The 21,906-nt window shown below is 43.6% G+C and overlaps 1 protein-coding gene across 1 annotated transcript in view; it reads right to left on the bottom strand.

The window, feature by feature from the left end:
* The window catches only part of LOC137650173 (cap-specific mRNA (nucleoside-2'-O-)-methyltransferase 1-like), a 68,541-nt gene extending 48,469 nt beyond the window's left edge, over positions 1–20,072 (bottom strand). Inside the window, exons 1-2 of the mRNA XM_068383339.1 lie at positions 19,873–20,072; positions 9,270–9,404 (exon numbers count right to left, since the gene is read on the bottom strand). Coding sequence (XP_068239440.1) covers positions 9,270–9,404; positions 19,873–19,921 — 184 coding nt within the window. The 5' untranslated portion in view covers positions 19,922–20,072. The remainder of the gene's footprint in view (positions 1–9,269; positions 9,405–19,872) is intronic.
* Between the last annotated feature and the right edge of the window lie 1,834 nt (positions 20,073–21,906).

Here is a 21,906-nt window from a genome sequence, read left to right as displayed (position 1 = left end):
TATTCCACAAATGAAAAATGACAAATTTGGAAGTACTTTGTATTTTCTCTAACAATACAAACCTGTAGCTATTTATAGAGATTATACTTCCGAGGAAGCTGGAAGACTAGCCACAAAGACTTTAACGTGAGGTATAACTACCGGCCCGCTAGTTAGCAGGGTGGGTAGCCACAGTCCGCAAACCACGACAACGTAGAATAGACCAAGAAGTTCAATGACCCTCTTGGCCGAGACCAAAGCGAGCAGTAACACCGTTTTCAAAGTGAGGTGGCAATCTTTTCTTCTTAGTCGTCAGAAACGACGTCATCTGAAGTTGCGAGAAGTCCTGCTAGATGTTCACAGCTATTCCCACAGCTCCATGCAGCCTCTTGATGGGCAAGACGATCATCGGATATTTTGATATTTATTACATTTTAACCCTTTTACCCCCAGGCTCTTTGGAAATTTCCAACCCTTAACCCCCATGGGGTTATTTTTTCCCCAGCACATTTTGCAGTACTGTATATTTTTTTTAAATTGCTCTAACAGCCTTAATTTTTGTCATAGAGAGGTAGGTTGGTCTCATTCTCTTGGAAAATGCCTGAATTTAAAAAAAAAAATATAAAAAATATGAAAAAAAAAAATTTTTATAGCATTTTTTTGCAAGGACGTACCGGTACGTCAATGGGGGTAAAGGGATGAGTTTTGTGAAACATACCAGTACGTCCTTTGGGGGTAAAAGGGATAATATAAAACAAATTGTGAGCAATGGCATCTGTATAGATTCCACGAGTCACAAGACAAAGTATTACATGGTAATCGCACCCTTCGGCCTTCAGTGCTAGCACAAACCTCAGAGAGAGTTCACGTTTGAGTTTGACCTCTGACATTCACTCGCTTTTACATCTGTTTTTTCTTGGTTTTGGTCACAATTTCATCATGCCAAAGAGGAAAAGACAATTTCAATATCTTGCTGACATAAGGAAAAAGAAAATTTGCTCTAATAAGAGTTCAGAAGTGGGTAATATCAGCGATATAAGCGGAGTTAGTGAAGGAGAGACATGATGAAGGAGCAACTGTCTCACCTAAAGAAACAATATATTGAGCAAAGGGATCTTAATTTATTATTGAATTATGATAAATAACACTATTTTGGTTTATTAATATCCAAAAAAGAACATAGAATCCATAATGATCATGATTTATTAATATTGTCTTTGTAAAAATACAAAAAAAAACTTTGAATGCCCGTATCTCAAAACTACAGTATACTTATTGACCTTCAAACACTATCTTCTCCCTTAGTTTTAAAGATATAGCATTGAAATTTGGTATAAAACTTAGACATAAACAATCAAATAGAGCCCTTTTTCCAAATTTTTTTTTTTAGTTTTTCCCTGATTTATAGATATGAAAATATTCTTATCTAGCAAAAAAAACCTATTTTATTGGAGGTCTACATGAAGTCTATGTAGGGTAGCAGTACCTGGTCTTAATATTAGGTATCAAGGGATGAGATAGAATTTGAAAAACATGTTATTTTTATTAATAAAATAAATTTTTGAATATACTTACCCGATAATCATGTAGCTGTCAACTCCGTTGCCCGACAGAATTCTATGGAGGGATACGCCAGCTATCACAATACTAGAAGGGGGTGTATTTACCAGCGCCACCTGTGGCCAGGTACTCAAGTACTTCTTGTTGACACCTCCTCAATTATTCCTCGGTCCACTGGTTCTCTATGGGGAGGAAGGGAGGGTCGATTAAATCATGATTATCGGGTAAGTATATTCAAAAATTTATTTTATTAATAAAAATAACATTTTTCAATATTAAACTTACCCGATAATCATGTAGCTGATTCACACCCAGGGGGGTGGGTGAAAACCAGTGTACAAGATTAAAGGATAGCTAAGTATCCCATATTTCATATAATCAGTTATCCACAATAACAATGAAATAATAAGTACCTGGTAAGGAAGTCGACTTGAACCGTTACTCTGCCTTTAATAAGATCGTCTTCCTTACTGAGCGCAGCGTTCCTCTTGGGAGGCTGAATCAACTCAAAGGTGCTAAAGTATACAGGGCTGCAACCCATACTAAAGGACCTCATCACAACCTTTAACCTTGGCGCTTCTCAAGAAAGAATTGACCACCCGCCAAATCAACAAGGATGTGGAAGGCTTCTTAGCCGACCGTACAACCCATAAAAAGTATTCAAGAGAAAGGTTAAAAAGTTATGGGATTATGGGAATGTAGTGGCTGAGCCCTCGCCTACTACTGCATTCGTTGCTACGAATAGACCCAGGGTGTAGCAGTACTCGTAAAGAGACTGGACATCTTTGAGATAGAATGATGCGAACACTGACTTGTTTCTCCAATAGGTTGCATCCATAACACTCTGCAGAGAACGGTTCTGTTTGAAGGCCACTGAAGTAGCCACAGCTCTCACTTCATGTGTCCTTACCTTCAGCAAAGCAAGGTCTTCTTCCTTCAGATGAGAATTTGCTTCTCTAATCAGAAGCCTGATGTAGTAAGAAACTGAGTTCTTAGACATTGGTAGAGAAGGCTTCTTGATAGCACACCATAAGGCTTCTGATTGTCCTCGTAATGGTTTTGACCTTTAGATAGTACTTAAGAGCTCTAACTGGGCAAAGTACTCTCTCCAGTTCGTTCCCCACCATGTTGGACAGGCTTGGGATCTCGAACGACTTAGGCCAAGGACGGGAAGGAAGCTCGTTTTTAGCCAAAAAACCGAGCTGTAAGGAACATGTAGCCGTTTCAGATGTGAAACCTATGTTCCTGCTGAAGGCGTGGATCTCACTTACTCTTTTACCTGTTGCTAAGCACACGAGGAAAAGAGTTTTTTAATGTGAGGTCCTTAAAAGAGGCTGATTGGAGCGGTTCAAATCCTGATGACATAGGGAACCTTAGGACCACGTCTAGATTCCAGCCTGGAGTGGACAACCGACGTTCCTTTGAGGTCTCAAAAGACCTAAGGAGGTCCTGTAGATCTTTGTTGGAGGAAAGATCCAAGCCTCTGTGGCGGAAAACCGCTGCCAACAAACTTCTGTAACCCTTGATCGTAGGAGCTGATAGGGAGCTTACGTTCCTTAGATGTAACAGGAAGTCAGCAATCTGGGTTACATTGGTACTGGTTGAGGAAAAACTGCATTGGCCTTGCACCAGCTTCGGAAGACTTCCCATAAAGACTGATAGACTCTGAGAGTGGATGTCGTCCTTGCTCTGGCAATCGCTCTGGCTGCCTCCTTCGAAAAGCCTCTAGCTCTTGAGAGTCTTTCGATAGTCTGAAGGCAGTCAGACGAAGAGCGTGGAGGTTGGGAGTACCTTCTTTACGTGAGGTTGACGCAGAAGGTCCACTCTAGGAGGAAGAGTCCTGGGAACGTCGACCAGCCATTGCAGTACCTCAGTGAAACATTCTCTCGCGGGCCAGAGGGGAGCAACCAACGTCAGCCGTGTCCCTTTGTGAGAGGCGAACTTCTGAAGTACCCTGTTGACAATCTTGAACGGCGGGAATGCATACAGGTTGAGATGGGACCAATCCAGCAGAAAGGCATCCACGCGAACTGCTGCTGGGTCTGGAATCGGAGAACAATACAAGAGGAGCCTCTTGGTCATCGAGGTAGCGAATAGATCTATGGTTGGCTGATCCCACAGGGCCCAAAGTCTGCTGCAAACATTCTTGTGAAGGGTCCACTCTGTGGGGAAGACCTGACCCTTCCGGCTGAGGCGATCTGCCATGACATTCATATCGCCCTGAATGAGCCTCGTTACCAGCGTGAGCTTTCGATCTTTTGACCAAATGAGGAGGTCCCTTGCGATCTCGAACAACTTCCTCGAATGAGTCCCTCCCTGCTTGGAGATGTAAGCCAAGGCTGTGGTGTAGTCGGAGTTCACCTCCACCACCTTGTTAAGCTGGAGGGACTTGAAGTTTATCAAGGCCAAATGAACTGCCAACAACTCCTTGCAATAGATGTGAAGTGTCCTTTGCTCCTGATTCCATGTTCCCGAGCATTCCTGTCCGTCCAGTGTCGCACCCCAGCCCGTGTCCGATGCGTCCGAGAAGAGACGGTGGTCGGAGGACTGAACAGCCAATGGTAGACCTTCCTTGAGAAGAATGCTGTTCTTCCACCACGTTAGAGTAGACCTCATCTCTTCGGAAACAGGAACTGAGCCCGTCTCTAGCGTCATGTCCTTTATCCAGTGAGCAGCTAGATGATACTGAAGGGGGCGGAGGTGGAGTCTCCCTAACTCGATGAACAGGGCCAGCGATGAAAGTGTCCCTGTTAGACTCATCCACTGCCTGACTAAGCATCGGTTCCTTCTCAGCATGCTCTGGATGCATTCTAGGGCTTGGAAGATCCTTGGGGCCGACGGACAAGTCCGAAAAGCTCGACTCTGAAGATCCATACCCAAGGAGACAATGGTCTGGGATGGAACGAGCTGAGACTCCTCAAAATTGACCAGGAGGCCCAGTTCCTTGGTCAGATCCATAGTCCATTTGAAAATCTCCAGACAGCGACGACTTGAGGGAGCTCTTAAAAGCCAGTCGTCTGACGGAGCCGGACACAAGATCATGATACTGCTGCACAGTCTGTAAACTGTCAATCATGGGCAAGCGAGGAAGTACAGTGACAACCCGAATCTGTCTAGACTGTCTGGGTCGTACAGACAACTCCTTAACGGGTTGCTGAGGTTGCCCACTGCGTCACAACAAGTCCCTTCTGTTGGTTGTTGAACGTCTTCCCCGTGACACATTGACTCCGTAAACAAAAAATCCTCTAACAAGGACTAAGCTTGGACTGCATGTCATGCAACACAGCTCAAGGTCTATGGGAGCAGGTGTGGTAACAGACGGGATTAGCGGCTGAAGTGTAACCATTACCTTCCCTGTAAGCATGTTATGCTTAAATAAAAGTCCATAAGAGGTTATGCAGCTAAAGGCTCCCTCCAAATGACAGAGTCCTCAAGGGAATATCAGAAGGAGGGAGAAAAGAACTTTCTCATCTACAGGGACCTTATCCTAGAAAAGCTAAGTTCTCTGAGTGAGGGTTCACTGGTGCAAAGTAGCAGACTAGAAGGCAACGTTATGAAACTGCTTGACAGTCTAGTGAGTTGGCAACAACCCAAGATGTGTTGAGAAGCATGCGGTAAGGTATGCAGAGCATGATGTATGCAGAGTATGCTGTATGCAGAGCATGCTGAATGCAGAGCATGCTGTATGCAGAGCATGTTGTATGCAGAGCATGCTGAATGCAGAGCATGCTGAATGCTGAGCATGTAGGAAGTAGAGCCTGCTGTAAGCAGAGCCTGCTGAAAGGAAAGCAGAGCGTGTGCATGGCGTTTAACATTTCTCAGAAATTCCATGACCAGTGCTAGAGTGCTTAATGCATGCTTGCATGGGGTTTAAACCATGGTATGCTGAACAGCAGAGTCAGAACGAGCTGGAACAACAACAGAGGTTTCCTCAACTTGAGGGAAAACCTGAGGTTCAGACTGCATAGGCTGAACAACAGACGGAGCAGAAGGCAGGTGCAAGGGTGAAGGAGGTTGACTCCTAGCAAGAGTTGCACCCAAGGATTGTACCAGCTGAGCGGAGGACGGAGGCGGAGTAGTCCGTTCCTGTTCCTGAGAGATGAGTGGAGCATGAGAAGGTTGAGGCTGCGCAGAACAAGGTAAAGTTCTAGCAAGCTGAGGCTCCTGAGGCGCAAGTGCATGGTGTAGATGAGCTTGCCTAGATGAGGGTTGAACTCGGTGCAGCGCTGGTTGAGCAGACAGACTCACGGAGGGGAGAGGTTGTTGTACCCCAACCGAGAGTTGCACCACTGGAGGAGCAGCAAGGGGAGGAGGAGGAAGAGTGTAACTCTCCTGATCCCAAAGCAAGGGTTGCCTTAAAGAAGGCTGAGGCTGAACAACACTGTGAACAGCAAACTCCGAAAGTGGTTCAACATCGTACGCCTGGCAGAAGGAGCTGCGACTGGGTGCAGCGAGTGCAGGCGGGTGCAGCACAGGCTGAACGGGTGCAGGAGGTTGGTGCACCACCGGTGCAGGCGGGTGCAGCATAGGCTGAACGGGTGCAGGAGGTTGGAGCACCACCGGTGCAGGCGGGTGCAGCACAGGCTGAACGGGTGCAGGAGGTTGGTGCACCACCGGTGCAGGCGGGTGCAGCACAGGCTGAACGGGTGCAGGAGGTTGGTGCACCACAGGTGCAGGAGGTGCAACACTCTCAGCACGACACTCACGCATCAAGTCCGAAAGCTGTGCTTGCATGGACTGTAGTAGAGTCCACAACATCATACGCCTGGCAGATGGTACTGTGATCAGGCGGAGCGAGTGTAGGAGGAGGGAGTGTAGGCGGAGGCGGTGGAGCAACACTCTCAGCCCGACACTCACTCATCAAGTCCGAAAACTGTGCTTGCATGGACTGTAGTGGAGTTCACAACATCGTACGCCTGGCAGATGGTGCTGCGACCAGGCGGAGCAGGTGCAGGCTGGGCGAGCACAGGTGCAGCGAGAACAGGTGGAGGGAGTGCAGGCGGTGCAACACTCTCAGCCCGACACTCACGCATCAAGACCGAAAGTTGTGACTGTATGGACTGCAGTAGAGTTAACTTGGGGTCGGCAGACACTAAGTTCTGCTGAGGTAAAGCCTTAACAGCAGAGATCTGTTGTGGCAGAACCTTACTCCTCTAAGTCGGAGTGTAATCAACTGATGACTTAGGAGAGTCAGAGCTAACCCAACGACTGCATTCGGGTTGTGAACTTTAACTTCGTACGTCTGGCATAGGTCTGGACTTAACGTTTAAGAAGTCTTGAGACCTGAGACCAGCGTTACTCTGCCTTTATTTTCTCCCCTAATCTCTTCTGCAGACGAGCAAAATAAGGGCTCAATCGTCTGCGGGTGGGAGTGACGGTCTCGGTAAGACACGCCCACAACCACCGAGAATACTTCTGTGCGCCGATCAAGGCCTGCTGAACCCTTATGCCCTTCGACATTGCTTCTCCCCTGGGCTTGGGAGCTTGCAAGAGGTCCCGGACTGGGAGGACGACTGGCGCGCACAAAAGTACCCTCACGCACTAATCACTTATCACTTTGATTTCTGTTTGCACTTATTTCACTGAACTCGAAACTTAAGTGGTTTGTACCTGAAATACGCAATTCTATCCTTTCTCAAAGTTAGTAATTGCGAAAACAGAATTACAATGTAACAGAAAAATCTAATGAAAGATAAATCAGTGGTTGGAAAGAGACTAAACACTAGATCACTCTAGAAACGTTTAGTTTCTTCCCCTAAAGAGACTAGGGAGAAGAGCAAAAAAATCGATAATGACGTTACTCGTACGCCTGGCAGGCTTGAATGAAACGTTTATCCTCTTTCTCCCTCCGTCTCTATCTCTCTCTCTCTCTCTCTCTTGACTTAGAACCTGAGAGAAGAGCCCAATCATATATATCGTTAAAACATATTATTGTTAAAGGAAAAAACTGAAAAGTTCCTTTATTAGGATCAAAACCATTAAGTTAAGAAAGAATGAACAAAACGCTAGACACGGTTACTCTTACTGCAACGTGAAACCGTGAACATTCTTTCTCTATCGTAACGATAGAGTGCAAGTTGAACGTTCTGAACGTCAACAACTGCAGAGACAAAACAAAACGTTAGTTCAGCTTTGAAAACAGTACGAGACTGTCAAAGAAAATCTTTCAAACTCTGTGGCGGAAATAGCATAATATGTTAACAGGTAAAACCGAAATGACGGGCTCAAAGTTTATTAACTTCGGTAAAAGACCGCCTACTATTAGGAAGGTCGAATATAAACAAATATAAAAATTAATTTTAATGAGTTTATGATAAAAGGAAGTTAATCGAAGAGGCCTATAAGAGGCGGAGAGATATAAAATAAATCTATAACTTTGTTAAGCAAAATTAAGAAAGAGAGTCTATACTCTCTTAGACACCAACACTTCCGTCTAAGGGAAGGGTCGGCCATTGAAAGGTGAACGAGAGTTCATACTCTCTCGTCACCAAAATTAATCAAATTAATTCCAAAAGCTAACTAAGCTAATATAGAAGTTTTCCAGTAAAGCGACAGCCGAAATCAAAGAGAAATACTTCACCAAAGTCGTGAAAATACTCCAAGAACATAAGCGTATCCCAGAACGTCTTGCCGGAAGCACGACAGAGGAATAATTGAGGAGGTGTCAACAAGAAGTACTTGAGTACCTGGCCACAGGTGGCGCTGGTAAATACACCCCCTTCTAGTATTGTGATAGCTGGCGTATCCCTCCATAGAATTCTGTCGGGCAACGGAGTTGACAGCTACATGATTATCGGGTAAGTTTAATATTGAAAAAGACAGTTTCCCCTCATGAGCTTGTCCTTAAGTTAGAATACGACCATCGACCTTCCTCACACAGCCACCAGAGGAGGCAGACTGGGAAGGATATGAGGGCAGGGTACCAAGGTTAGAAGGAGGCTCAGCCAACTCCCTAGACTTTGAGGAAGACCCCAAAGAAGACTGCTTCCTTCTGCCACTGGGAAACATACCACTCCCTATATTCCTCACAGTGAGAAACTTGTGAGCAATTATGTCCACTGCAGGTTGGACACGAGAAATGGGATTCAACAGATGACCTGTTTAACCCTTTTACCCCCAGGGTATTTGGAAATTTCCAACCCTTAACCCCCAGGGGATTATTTTTTTCCCAGCACATTTTGCAGCATATTTTTTTAAAATTGCTCTAACAGCCTTAATTTTTGTCATAGAGAGGTCAGGTTGGTCTCATTCTCTTGGAAAATGCCTGAATTTTCTCAAAAAACCATAAAAAATATGCAAAAAAAATTTTAAATAGTATTTTTTTGCAAGGACCTACTGGTATGTCCATAGGGGTAAAGGGATGAGTTTTGTGAAACGTACCAGTACGTCCTTTGGGGGTAAAAGGGTTAAGAAGGTCCCACAGCTATAATTGGTAACTCCATGGTAGGTTCACATGTTTATTTTTGGTTTCTCTATCACTAACACACTTTATAGACAATCTGAAAAGCAAAAGCAATGAAAATTAATTTAGCCCAGTTTGGGTTAAATCACCAAAAGTACATCAGTACACATCAGTGGCTGAAATCAAAGTGGCTATTCTGTGAGCTGGCATGGGTGTGGGACTTCCAGCTTCACTAAAATTATAACACTATTAAAAGACAAAAGGTTATGTTCATATAGGAACAAATAAAAAGGAGAGAAAAAAATCGTGGCTTCAAAAGTCTAGTTACCTTGGTATGATTGACTAAATCCGCTGTAACTGCTTCCAAACCCATCATTTCTAGGAGAGCGTTTCAGGGAACTTCTGCTGTCATTATTAGTACCCCGTTGCTTGTCCAGCATATCATCCTCTTCTGAAGAATCATCTGGTAAAAGATCATTTATAACATTATCAGAGACTCAATTATAAAAAAGTTTTCTTCCTTAAAATATATGAAAACAAATGTTGGTTAAAATGATATTTTAATTATAAAATAAATTTTTGAATATACTTACCCGGTGAATATATAATAGCTGCAACTCTGTTGCTCGACAGACACATACAGTAAAAACTCGCCAGCGATCGCTATACAGGTTGCGGGTGTGCCCACCAGCGCCAACTGTCGGCCAGATACCACTCTCGATGTAAACAAAGACTCAATTTCTTCTCATCCCACTGCGTCTCTATTGGGGAGGAAGGGAGGGTCCTTTAATTTATATATTCACCGGGTAAGTATATTCAAAAATTTATTTTATAATTAAAATATCATTTTTAAATATTTAACTTAGCCGGTGAATATATAATAGCTGATTCACACCCAAGGAGGTGGGTAGAGACCAGAGTTAAATATGTTTACATCGTATAAGCTAAGAGTTTTTATTTCATTTTGACAGTTATCAATATAACAAAACCAAAATAAATAGGTACCTGGTAAGGAAGTCGACTTAGACGATTACTCTGCCTTGTAAGTACGTCTTCCTTACGGAGCCCAGCGATCCTCTTAGGATGCTGACAGACCCCCAGGAGCTGAAGTATCAAGGGCTGCAACCCATACAACAGGACCTCATCAAACCCCTAATCTGGGCGCTCTCAAGAAATGACTTTGACCACCCGCCAAATCAACCAGGATGCGAAAGGCTTCTTAGCCTTACGGACAACCCATAAAAACAACATTAAAACATTTCAAGAGACAGATTAAAAGGATATGGAATTAGGGAATTGTAGTGGTTGAGCCCTCACCCACTACTGCACTCGCTGCTACGAATGGTCCCAGTGTGTAGCAGTTCTCGTAAAGAGACTGGACATCTTTCAAGTAAAATGACGCGAACACTGACTTGCTTCTCCAATAGGTTGCGTCCATGATACTTTGCAGAGATCTATTTTGCTTAAAGGCCACGGAAGTTGCTACAGCTCTAACCTCGTGCGTCTTAACCTTAAGCAAAGATCGGTCTTCCTCACTCAAGTGTGAATGAGCTTCTCGTATTAACAATCTGATAAAATATGACAAAGCATTCTTTGACATAGGCAAGGATGGTTTCTTAACCGAACACCATAGCGCTTCAGATTGGCCTCGTAAAGGTTTAGTACGAGCTAAGTAGAACTTAAGAGCTCTAACAGGGCATAAGACTCTTTCTAGTTCATTGCCTACGATCTCCGATAAGCTAGGAATATCGAAAGATTTAGGCCAAGGACGAGAAGGTAGCTCATTTTTGGCTAGGAAACCAAGTTGCAGAGAACAAGTAGCTTTTTCTGACGAAAATCCGATGTTCTTGCTGAAGGCATGAAGCTCACTGACTCTTTTAGCCGAGGCTAAGCATACCAGGAAAAGAGTCTTAAGAGTGAGATCTTTCAGGGAGGCTGACTGTAAAGGCTCAAACCTGTCTGACATGAGGAATCTTAGGACCACGTCTAAATTCCACCCAGGAGTAGCCAAACGACGCTCCTTAGTGGTCTCGAAAGACTTAAGGAGGTCTTGCAGATCTTTATTGTTGGAAAGATCTAAGCCTCTATGCCGGAAGACCGAGGCCAACATGCTTCTGTAGCCCTTGATAGTGGGAGCTGAAAGGGATCGTCCTTTTCTCAGGTATAAGAGAAAATCAGCTATTTGGGCTACAGAGGTACTGGTCGAGGATACGGAAACTGACTTGCACCAGTCTCGGAAGACTTCCCACTTCGATTGGTAGACTCTAATGGTAGACGCTCTCCTTGCTCTAGCAATCGCACTGGCTGCCTCCTTCGAAAAGCCTCTAGCTCTCGAGAGTCTTTCGATAGTCTGAAGGCAGTCAGACGAAGAGCGTGGAGACTTTGGTGTACCTTCTTTACGTGTGGCTGACGTAGAAGGTCTACTCTTAGAGGAAGACTTCTGGGAACGTCTACTAACCATCGAAGTACCTCGGTGAACCATTCTCTCGCGGGCCAGAGGGGAGCAACTAACGTCAACCTTGTCCCTTCGTGAGAGGCGAATTTCTGCAGTACCTTGTTGACAATCTTGAATGGTGGGAATGCATAAAGATCCAGATGTGACCAATCTAGGAGGAAGGCATCTATATGTATTGCTGCTGGGTCCGGGACTGGAGAGCAATAGATTGGAAGCCTCTTGGTCAGCGAGGTTGCAAAGAGATCTATGGTGGGTTGACCCCAAGTGGCCCAAAGTCTCTTGCACACATCCTTGTGGAGGGTCCATTCGGTTGGAATTACTTGACCTTTCCGACTGAGACAATCTGCTAGGACGTTCAAGTCGCCCTGGATGAACCTCGTTACTAGGGAGATGCCTCGATCTTTTGACCAGATGAGCAGGTCCCTTGCGATCTCGTACAACGTCAGTGAGTGGGTACCTCCCTGTTTGGAAATGTACGCCAAGGCCGTGGTGTTGTCCGAGTTTACTTCCACCACTTTGCCTCGAAGGAGATGCTCGAAGCTTATCAAGGCCAGATGAACCGCCAAAAGCTCCTTGCTGTTGATATGCATGCTCCTCTGACTCGAGTTCCACAGACCTGAGCATTCCCGACCGTCCAGCGTCGCGCCCCAGCCCAAGTCCGATGCGTCCGAGAAGAGAACGTGGTTGGGTATCTGAACTGCCAGGGGAAGACCCTCTCGTAGGCTGATATTGTCCTTCCACCAAGTCAGACAAGACTTTATCTTTTCGGAAATCGGGATCGAGACCGCCTCTAGCGTCTTGTCCTTTTTCCAGTGAAAAGCCAGATGGAATTGAAGAGGACGGAGGTGTAGCCTTCCTAGTGAGACAAATTGCTCCAGGGATGACAGCGTCCCTACCAGACTCATCCACAGCCTGACTGAGCAGCGTTCTTTCTTCAGCATCTTCTGGATGGAGAGCAGGGCTTGATCTATTCTGGGGGCCGACGGAAAAGCCCGAAAAACTTGACTGTGAATCTCCATCCCTAAATACAGAATAGTTTGGGATGGGACCAGATGTGACTTTTCCAAATTGACTAGGAGTCCCAATTCCTTGGTCAGATCTAGAGTCCAATTGAGATCCTTCAGACAGCGACGACTGGAAGAGGCTCTGAGAAGCCAGTCGTCCAAATAAAGGGAGGCTCGGATGTCCGATAAGTGGAGGAATTTTGCCACATTCCTCATAAGCCTCGTAAACACGAGAGGAGCTGTGCTTAGGCCAAAGCACAGGGCCCGAAACTGGTACACCACATCTTCGAAGACGAATCTCAGAAAGGGTTGGGAGTCTGAGTGAATGGGGATGTGGAAGTAGGCGTCCCTTAGGTCTAGAGAGACCATCCAGTCTTCCTTCCTGACCGTTGCTAGGACTGACTTTGTGGTCTCCATGGTAAACTTCGTCTTTGTGACAAAGACATTCAGAGCACTGACGTCTAGCACCGGTCTCCAACCTCCTGTCTTCTTTGATACTAGGAAGAGACGGTTGTAAAACCCCGGTGATTGAAGGTCCGAGACTTTGACCACCGCTCCCTTCTCTAGCAAAAGAGACACTTCCAGTTTCAGGGCTTGTCTCTTTTCTTCCTCTCTGTACCTGGGAGAGAGATCGATGGGGGACGTCGCTAGAGGGGGTTTGCGTACAAAAGGGATTTTGTACCCCTCTCTGAGCAACCTCACAGATTGTTGATCTGCGCCTCTCTTCTCCCAGGCTTGCCAGAAGTTCTTGAGTCTGGCACCTACTGCTGTCTGAAGTTGCGGGCAGTCAGACTCTGCCCTTAGAGGACTTGGATCCTTTTCTCTTCCCTCTCTTCCCTTCGGCACGAGCACCTCCCCTGCTGGAGGCTCTGCCACGAAAGGGCGGGATAAACCGAGACGCTGGAGTGTCTAGCCTAGGTCTAGCAGACAATGCAGGCAAAGGGGGAGCTTTGCGAGCCGAGGACGCAACTAGATCGTGGGTGTCCTTCTGCACTAAAGACAAGGCAATTTCCTTAACCAAGACTTCAGGAAAGAGGCACTTGGACAAGGGCGCAAAGAGTAGCTCAGATCTTTGGCATGGCGTCACTCCAGCAGACAGGAAAGAACATAGAGACTCTCGCTTCTTCAGGACTCCGGACGTGAATGAAGCGGCAAGTTCGTTGGACCCATCACGGACGGCCTTGTCCATGCAGGACATAATGAGTAAGGAAACATCCTTATCAGCAGAAGAGATTTTCCTACTCAGGGCTCCTAAACACCAGTCTAAGAAGTTAAAGACTTCGAACGCCCTAAATATACCTTTAAGAAGGTGGTCCAGGTCCGAGGGTGACCAACAAATCTTCGAGCGTCTCATGGCAAGGCAGCGGGGAGAGTCTACAAGACTTGAGAAGTCGCCCTGGGCAGAGGCAGGAACTCCCAAGCCGAGAACTTCTCCCGTGGCATACCAGACGCTCAATCTAGACGAGAGTTTAGATGGGGGGAAGGCAAATGCTGTCTTCCCTAAACTCCTCTTGGTCTCTAACCAATCGCCTAACAGCCGCAAAGCTCTCTTGGATGAGCGAGAGAGAACGAGTTTAGTAAAGGCAGGCATGGTAGTAGGAACGCCTAAGACAAACTCTGACGGCGGCGAACGAGGAGCCACAGAAATAAAGTGGTCAGGGAACAACTCCTTAAACACAGCCATGACTTTTCTAAAGTCCAAGGATGGTTGAACTGCTTTAGGCTCATCCAGTTCTGAAGGTTGATCCTCAGGATGTGGTTCAGCAACGTCCTCATCTGACAGTTCCTCATCCGATAAATGATGAGAAAACGGCAAAGGTGTGGGCAACGTTTGACTCGCCGAGTCCGGTCGCACTGGTGCATACGTGACGGAGCCGGACGCAGCGTCATGGAACTGCTGAACAGTCTGGGAACTGTCAACAACCACAGGTGCGCGAGGACGCACAGCGTCCACCCGAGACTGTTTAGACCGTCTGGGTTGTGCAGTCAACACCATACCGGGTTGCGGAGGTTGACGCACCGCGTCAAAACAAGTCACCTCTGATGGTTGATGAACGTCCTGAACGTCACCAACCACATCCGTGCGTTGCCTAACGTCAACGTGCGGCTGGAATTCCACACTGGGAGGCATCGGTGGAGGTACAACCCCAACTGGTTGACGCGAGAAAGCTACCTCAACGTCAACAGGACGCACAACAGACCGCTTGGATGGTCGTTGGCCAGTAGGTTCAGCGGCAACCTTCTCCGTATTGTAGTCCTCCATCAAGGACGCAAGCTTGGACTGCATGTCTTGCAGTAACACCCATTTAGGGTCTATGGAAGCAGGTGCGGTAACAGACGGGGTGAGCGACTGAGACGGCACAACTTTGCCTCTCTTAGGCGGCGAGCAGTCATCAGATGACGGCAACGGGTCCGAACTGTCCCAGTGGCTACAACCGGGACGTTGGACTTGTCCTGAAGGGACCGACTTATGCTTTAAAGGTCTGGAGACCTTGGTCCAAAGTTTCTTACGAGAAACACCTACGGACGACGAGGTAAAAATGGGCTCTCTCGTCTTACGTTGGTAGGGGCGATCTTGGAGAGATACGCCTGATACCATAGAGGGAACGTCTGTTCGCTGATCAAGGCCTCTCGAACCCATGAGTCGTACGACATTGCTTCTCCCCTGGGCTTGGGAGCTTGCAAGAGGTCCCGGACTAGGAGGACGACAGGCACGAACAGACGAACCCTCGAGCGCAACACTGTTCACAACACTTTGCGTAACACTAGGCACTTTGACACTATCCTTCGTGGCACTTTGGCACTTGAGTTCCTTAACGTCTGCCATGAGTTGATTTCGGTCACTTGCTAAAGACTCAACTCTCTCCCCCAAGGCATGAATAGCACGCATCATGTCTGCCATCGACGGTTCCTGAGTGCTAGGAGGGGGGTTAGGAACAACCACTACAGGGGAAGGATTAGGTTCAGGGGCATGTGGAGAGGAAAAATCTATCGACCTAGAAGAACTTCTCCTTACCCTATCTCTCTCTAGTCTGCGTGTATATTTCTCAAATTCGATAAAATCGAATTCCGAAAGGCCCACGCACTCCTCACACCGATCTTCCAATTGACAGGTTTTACCGCGACAATTGGAACAAACAGTGTGAGGGTCGAGAGAAGCCTTTGGAAGACGCCTATGACAGTCCCTAGCATTACATTTTCTGAACTTGGGAACTTGTGAAGGGTCAGCCATTCCAAAAAACAATCTAAGTCATCAACAATTAATCCGATCCAAAAAAGAGTTCAAGGATTTATTTGAAGAAAAACACCTGTACTGCGAAAGCTCAAACCAAATTAAAGTACTTCACCAAATATGATGGGAAAAACTCCAGGTTCAACAGCGAGTAAAGTACGTCTTGTCGACACGTCGACAGAGAAGAAATTGAGTCTTTGTTTACATCGAGAGTGGTATCTGGCCGACAGTTGGCGCTGGTGGGCACACCCGCAACCTGTATAGCGATCGCTGGCGAGTTTTTACTGTATGTGTCTGTCGAGCAACAGAGTTGCAGCTATTATATATTCACCAGCTAAGTTAAATATTTAAAAATCACAACATGCATATCAAGCGCAGGAAGTTCATGACTAAGAAACTCGTTTCTGTAAAAAAATCAACTACTGTAATTTATAAAATAGCTGAACAACATCCCAATACGTAAATATGGTTGTGGTAGCTCTAACACCACCGATTACTGACGCATTTCTATAACTTGCATATTATGGTTTAAAGGCCGCTCATGAATGGCAGAGGCAAGGGACAGTGACATTGCCCTATCAAGCAGGACAATGTCCTAGAGACTGACCATATATACATATGATTAGCACCCAAGCCCTCTCCATCCAAGTTAGGACCAAGGAGGGCCAGGCAATGGCTGCTGATGACTCAGCAGATAGACCTGTAGGCTCCCCAAAACCCCCCATCCTTAGCTCACAAGGATGGTTAGGTTGCAGCGACCAAAGAAACTTTCGAGTTTGAGCGGGACTCGAACCCCAGTCTGGCATTCACCAGTTAGGGACGTTACCATGCCGGTGTGACGGTCTGAACGATCCTCCGGTCTCAGAATTCTCCTTGATAATCTGTGCATGCGCGAACATTACCGTTTGCCAGTGCATACGAGGTTGATGTTTTATTTTCCTGTAATGTTAGCGTGCGCAGAGCAACATTACCGCTTGCCAGTACATACGAGCTTGATGTTTTATTTTCATGCGAGCGAAGCGAGCTAATGTCGGAAAAGAACCATTATACAATGTCAAGGAGAATTCTGAGACCGGGGAATCGTTCAGACCGTCACACCGGCCACCACAACAAATTATGATCACAAGCTGGCAAGACATCTTAAAAGACCATTCTGAAAGCAATCATAATCATCTGCTTTCAAGTTTGCAGTTTGACTTCCAAAAAATCCTGGGAACATGTGAAGATGGCCTTTCAATATCCTGTGTCACAAAGAAATCTCAATAATCAATTTGTACTTTTCCTAACCAAACAAACCCAAGACCATAAGCGAAGCTGGAAACCAATCGATAAACTTTTACAGTAATTAGATAAACACAACTGCATGTCAGGACTTACATCAGACGTTGGCAGCACTGGTTACTGTATTTTTTCATGAAATAATCTTTGCAACGGCGCCTCCAAAGTTTATCCAGTTATACTGTTTTGTATTTTCCTCCGATAATAATACATTCAAGAAGGTAATGTATACAGAAGAAAAGGCTTGTTTTACGATTATATATCGTTTCCCCAGTATGTTCTCCCCACCCAAAACCCTGAGTTCCCACTGGGGGTCCCCCATTATCGTAGGATATAAATGTATATATACTGTATTTCTGAAACTATTCATTTGCGACGGGAATGAGTGTCATTTTCGAAGAGCATAATTTTTTCTATAAGAAAAAGTAGTTGTTTTCCTATGTTACATTGCCCTGTAATCCATCCATCCATATACCAAGGCACTTCCCCCAATTTTGGGGGGTAGCCGACACCAACAATGAAACAAAACAAAAAGGGGACCTCTACTCTCTATGTTCCTTCAGCCTAATCAGGGACTCAACCGAGTTCAGCTGGTACTGCTAGGGTGCCACAGCCCAACCTCCCACATTTCCACCACCGATGAAGCTTCATAATGCTGACTCCCCTACTGCTGCTACCTCCGCGGTCATCTAAGGCACCGGAGGAAGCAGCAGGGCCTACTGGAACTGCGTCAAAATCGCTCGCCATTCATTCCTATTTCTAGCACGCTCTCTTGCCTCTCTCACATCTATCCTCCTATCACCCAGAGCTTTCTTCACACCATCCATCCACCCAAACCTTGGCCTTCCTCTTGTACTTCTCCCATCAACTCTTGCATTCATCACCTTCTTTAGCAGACAACCATTTTCCATTCTCTCAACATGGCCAAACCACCTCAACACATTCATATCCACTCTAGCCGCTAACTCATTTCTTACACCCGTTCTCTCCCTCACCACTTCGTTCCTAACCCTATCTACTCGAGATACACCAGCCATACTCCTTAGACACTTCATCTCAAACACATTCAATTTCTGTCTCTCCATCACTTTCATTCCCCACAACTCCGATCCATACATCACAGTTGGTACAATCACTTTCTCATATAGAACTCTCTTTACATTCATGCCCAACCCTCTATTTTTTACTACTCCCTTAACTGCCCCCAACACTTTGCAACCTTCATTCACTCTCTGACGTACATCTGCTTCCACTCCACCATTTGCTGCAACAATAGACCCCAAGTACTTAAACTGATCCACCTCCTCAAGTAACTCTCCATTCAACATGACATTCAACCTTGCACCACCTTCCCTTCTCGTACATCTCATAACCTTACTCTTACCCACATTAACTCTCAACTTCCTTCTCTCACACACCCTTCCAAATTCTGTCACTAGTCGGTCAAGCTTCTCTTCTGTGTCTGCAACCAGTACAGTATCATCTGCAAACAACAACTGATTTACCTCCCATTCATGGTCATTCTCGTCTACCAGTTTTAATCCTCGTCCAAGCACTCGAGCATTCACCTCTCTCACGACTCCATCAACATACAAGTTAAACAACCACGGCGACATCACACATCCCTGTCTCAGCCCCACTCTCACCGGAAACCAATCACTCACTTCATTTCCTATTCTAACACATGCTTTACTAAAGCATGTAGAAACTTTTCACTGCTTGCAACAACCTTCCACCAACTCCATATAACCTCATCACATTCCACATTGCTTCCCTATCAACTCTATCATATGCTTTCTCCAGATCCATAAACGCAACATACACCTCCTTACACTACAATAAAACCCACTTATGTCTAGTTTCATTAACTGTCCTAGATTTGGGCATAGAATTAAATAATCAGTAGTATCTTCTTCCTCTTTGCAAGTCACAGATTATCTGCATATTTTCCCCAGAAATTTTCTTTTAAATTGAGCATATTTAATCTTGCTTCATCATGATCTATTTCTCTGATATGAAGCTGTCGGACATTTCCTTCTATAGTTCGTAATTTTTTCATTAATTTCTTTTTTTCTTTAATAATTTCTTCTACTTTTTCCATAATTCTTTTCTTGATTTCTTTTATAACATAAAAACATAAGTTACGATGACCCCAAGCGAAGATAGCAACAAGAACTATGGCCTACCGGTAAATCTTTTAATTTTTTCATTACTTTCTTCTTTTCTTTAATAATTTCTTATATTTCTTCCATAATTCTTTTCTTGATTTCTTTTTTTAACATAAAAACAAAAGTTACGATGACCCCAAGCTAAGAAAGCAACAAGAACTATGGCCTACCAGTAAATCTTTTAATTTTTTCATTATTTTCTTCTTTACTTTAATAACTTCTTATATTTCTTCCATAATTCTTCTCTTGATTTCTTTTATAACATAAAAACAAAAATTACGATGACCCCAAGCTAAGATAGCAACAACTATGGCCTACCGGTAAATATTTTAATTTTTTCATTACTTTCTTCTTTTCTTTAATAATTACTTGTATTTTTTTCCATAATTCTTTTCTTGATTTCCATAATTCTTTTATTGATTTCTTTTTTAACATAAAAACAAAAGTTACGATGACCCCCAAGCTAAGATAGCAACAACTATGGACTACCGGTAAATCTTTTAATTTTTTTCATTACTTCTTTTCTTATATTTCTTCCATAATTCTTTTCTTAATTTCTTTTTTAACATAAAAACAAAAGTTACGATGACCCCAAGCTAAGATAACGACGACAACTATGGCCTACCGGTAAATCTTTTAATTTTTTCATTACTTCCTTCTTTTCTTTAATAATTTATTCTATTTTTTCCATAATTATTTTCTTGATTTCTTTTTTAACACAAAAACAAAAGTCACGACGACCCCAAGCTAAGATAAGCAACAACAACTATAGCCTACCGGTAGGCTAACCTCACCTTCTGATAAGCTGGAGACATTTTGGTATTTTAGGGCACTTTTTTCCATCTTTTTCAACTTGGAATTTCAAAACATCACTAGTCATGAGCTATCAAAGTCAGATAATAGTAATATTCGAGTTTTAAATGTCTTGGCAAGACGGAGTTGGAGCGGTAAACTAAAATATAAATACTGACGATTTATACGCGTTTGTTTTGGGTCGCTTACTTAACCAATAATCTTGATTCGTTAGTCTTACAATTGCAAAAATAAAACTGTCTTATGGTGGCAATTTATTTTAGAATATAATACTATACAACATAAGTACTTGACAATTATTATTTAATTAATTCTAAATTTATTTTCAACCTTGTGAAGACGTGTTTGTAAATTCAGACAAAAATCTATAAACTAAATCATCGGGAATGAATAGTTTTCTTACAATAGTGATCCAGTGCTTATCATAGTAAATAATTTACATTTATCAAAAAATAACTACACTACATTATATCAATACTGTATTTAATATTTGAGCATATATTATTCCCCTTCGTCCAGTATGTATATGTTCTGGTCAGAAACACATTTCATCTAAATAATGTTCTCATTGATTTCTGTTGCTTGAGTTCGTATCATACACGTTTTATATCATGGTGTGGGGAGGGGGAACTTGGGAAGTCTCACTATATGGATCTGTTAGATTCAAATTCATGTCTTGGTAAACTCATATGAATTGGGCCACGTTTCCACCCCCCATATCCTTGGAACCATGATTATATGGTCTTCCTAATCGGATAGTTGAATCAGTAGAACTTCAAAAGTTCAAAGTTGGAGCAAATGCTTTTTTGTTGACCAGGCGGACATGAGTCTTTTTATAGTTTATATATGGCATATCTGTTTTTGACGTTAATAGTTTATATATGACATGTCTGTTTTGACGTTGTTACTTTTTTAGAATGATTTATAGTTAATTTATTCACTTCATTTATTTATTTCCTTATTTCCTTTCCTCACTGAGCTATTTTTCCCTATTGGAGCCCCTGGGCTTAATATAGCATCTTGCTTTTCCACCTAGGGTTGTAGCTTGGATGGTAATAATAATAATAATAATAATAATAATAATATGTAACACAACAGGGGAAATCAAATTTAGAAAATTGAAATAGGGGACACCTAAATTGGAGAGGTAGTTGAACAATATAGACACATTAAGTGAAGAAAACAAGAAGCCTATTTATTTTCATTTGCTTTAATCGGTTGCAAAATGAAATTATGACTGCTCATAAAACACTTATTCGTAGGCCTATTCTGTATTTTGATCACCCCAAGAATAGTCCCCCCCAGAAAATCCCACCTGTAGAATTGTCATCCAGGGTGTCCCAGGGTATCCTAATGATATACTTACCTTTAGAATCGTCACCATGTTCATAATTTTTACAATGATAATAGCCGAAAAATTGCAGAGCAGCAGTCAACCCCTTGAGCAATAGAAAAAAAAATAAACTTTTAGCGAAATATAGAGGAAGAATGGACTGAATTTTGAAAAATAGAGAAAGTTTTGAAGATAGGTTACAAACAACATTACAGGACAATTAGGCAATTATTCTCCAGGGGCAATTGCCTAGAACCATTGATTAGCAATTATACCTAAGTGGTGATTTGTAGACACTCCAGAATCCAATACCTACAGATTCGTCACTCCCCAAGACATCCCACTCACCCCAAAGGACTATTCTATGGATCGTTACCTTTAGTTGCTTCTTATCTACATAAATTTAGTTCACAGTATACTGCACTGTAGTCCTTTCTAATCACTTTCAAGTATAGTACTCTTTCTCCATAATAAGATTGAGACGTGTGTTTGTGTGTGTGTGTGTGTGTGTGTGTGTGTATATATATATATATATATATATATATATATATATATATATATATATATATATATATATATATATATATATATATATATATATATATATGTATATATATATATATATATATATATATATATATATATATATATATATATATATATATATATATATATATACTGT

The sequence above is a fragment of the Palaemon carinicauda genome, chromosome 11, assembly GCF_036898095.1.
Source record: "Palaemon carinicauda isolate YSFRI2023 chromosome 11, ASM3689809v2, whole genome shotgun sequence".
NCBI classification, from domain to species: Eukaryota; Metazoa; Arthropoda; class Malacostraca; order Decapoda; family Palaemonidae; genus Palaemon; species Palaemon carinicauda.
Note: the sequence above shows the minus strand (reverse complement) of the source record. Positions and strands in the feature narration are given on the sequence as shown.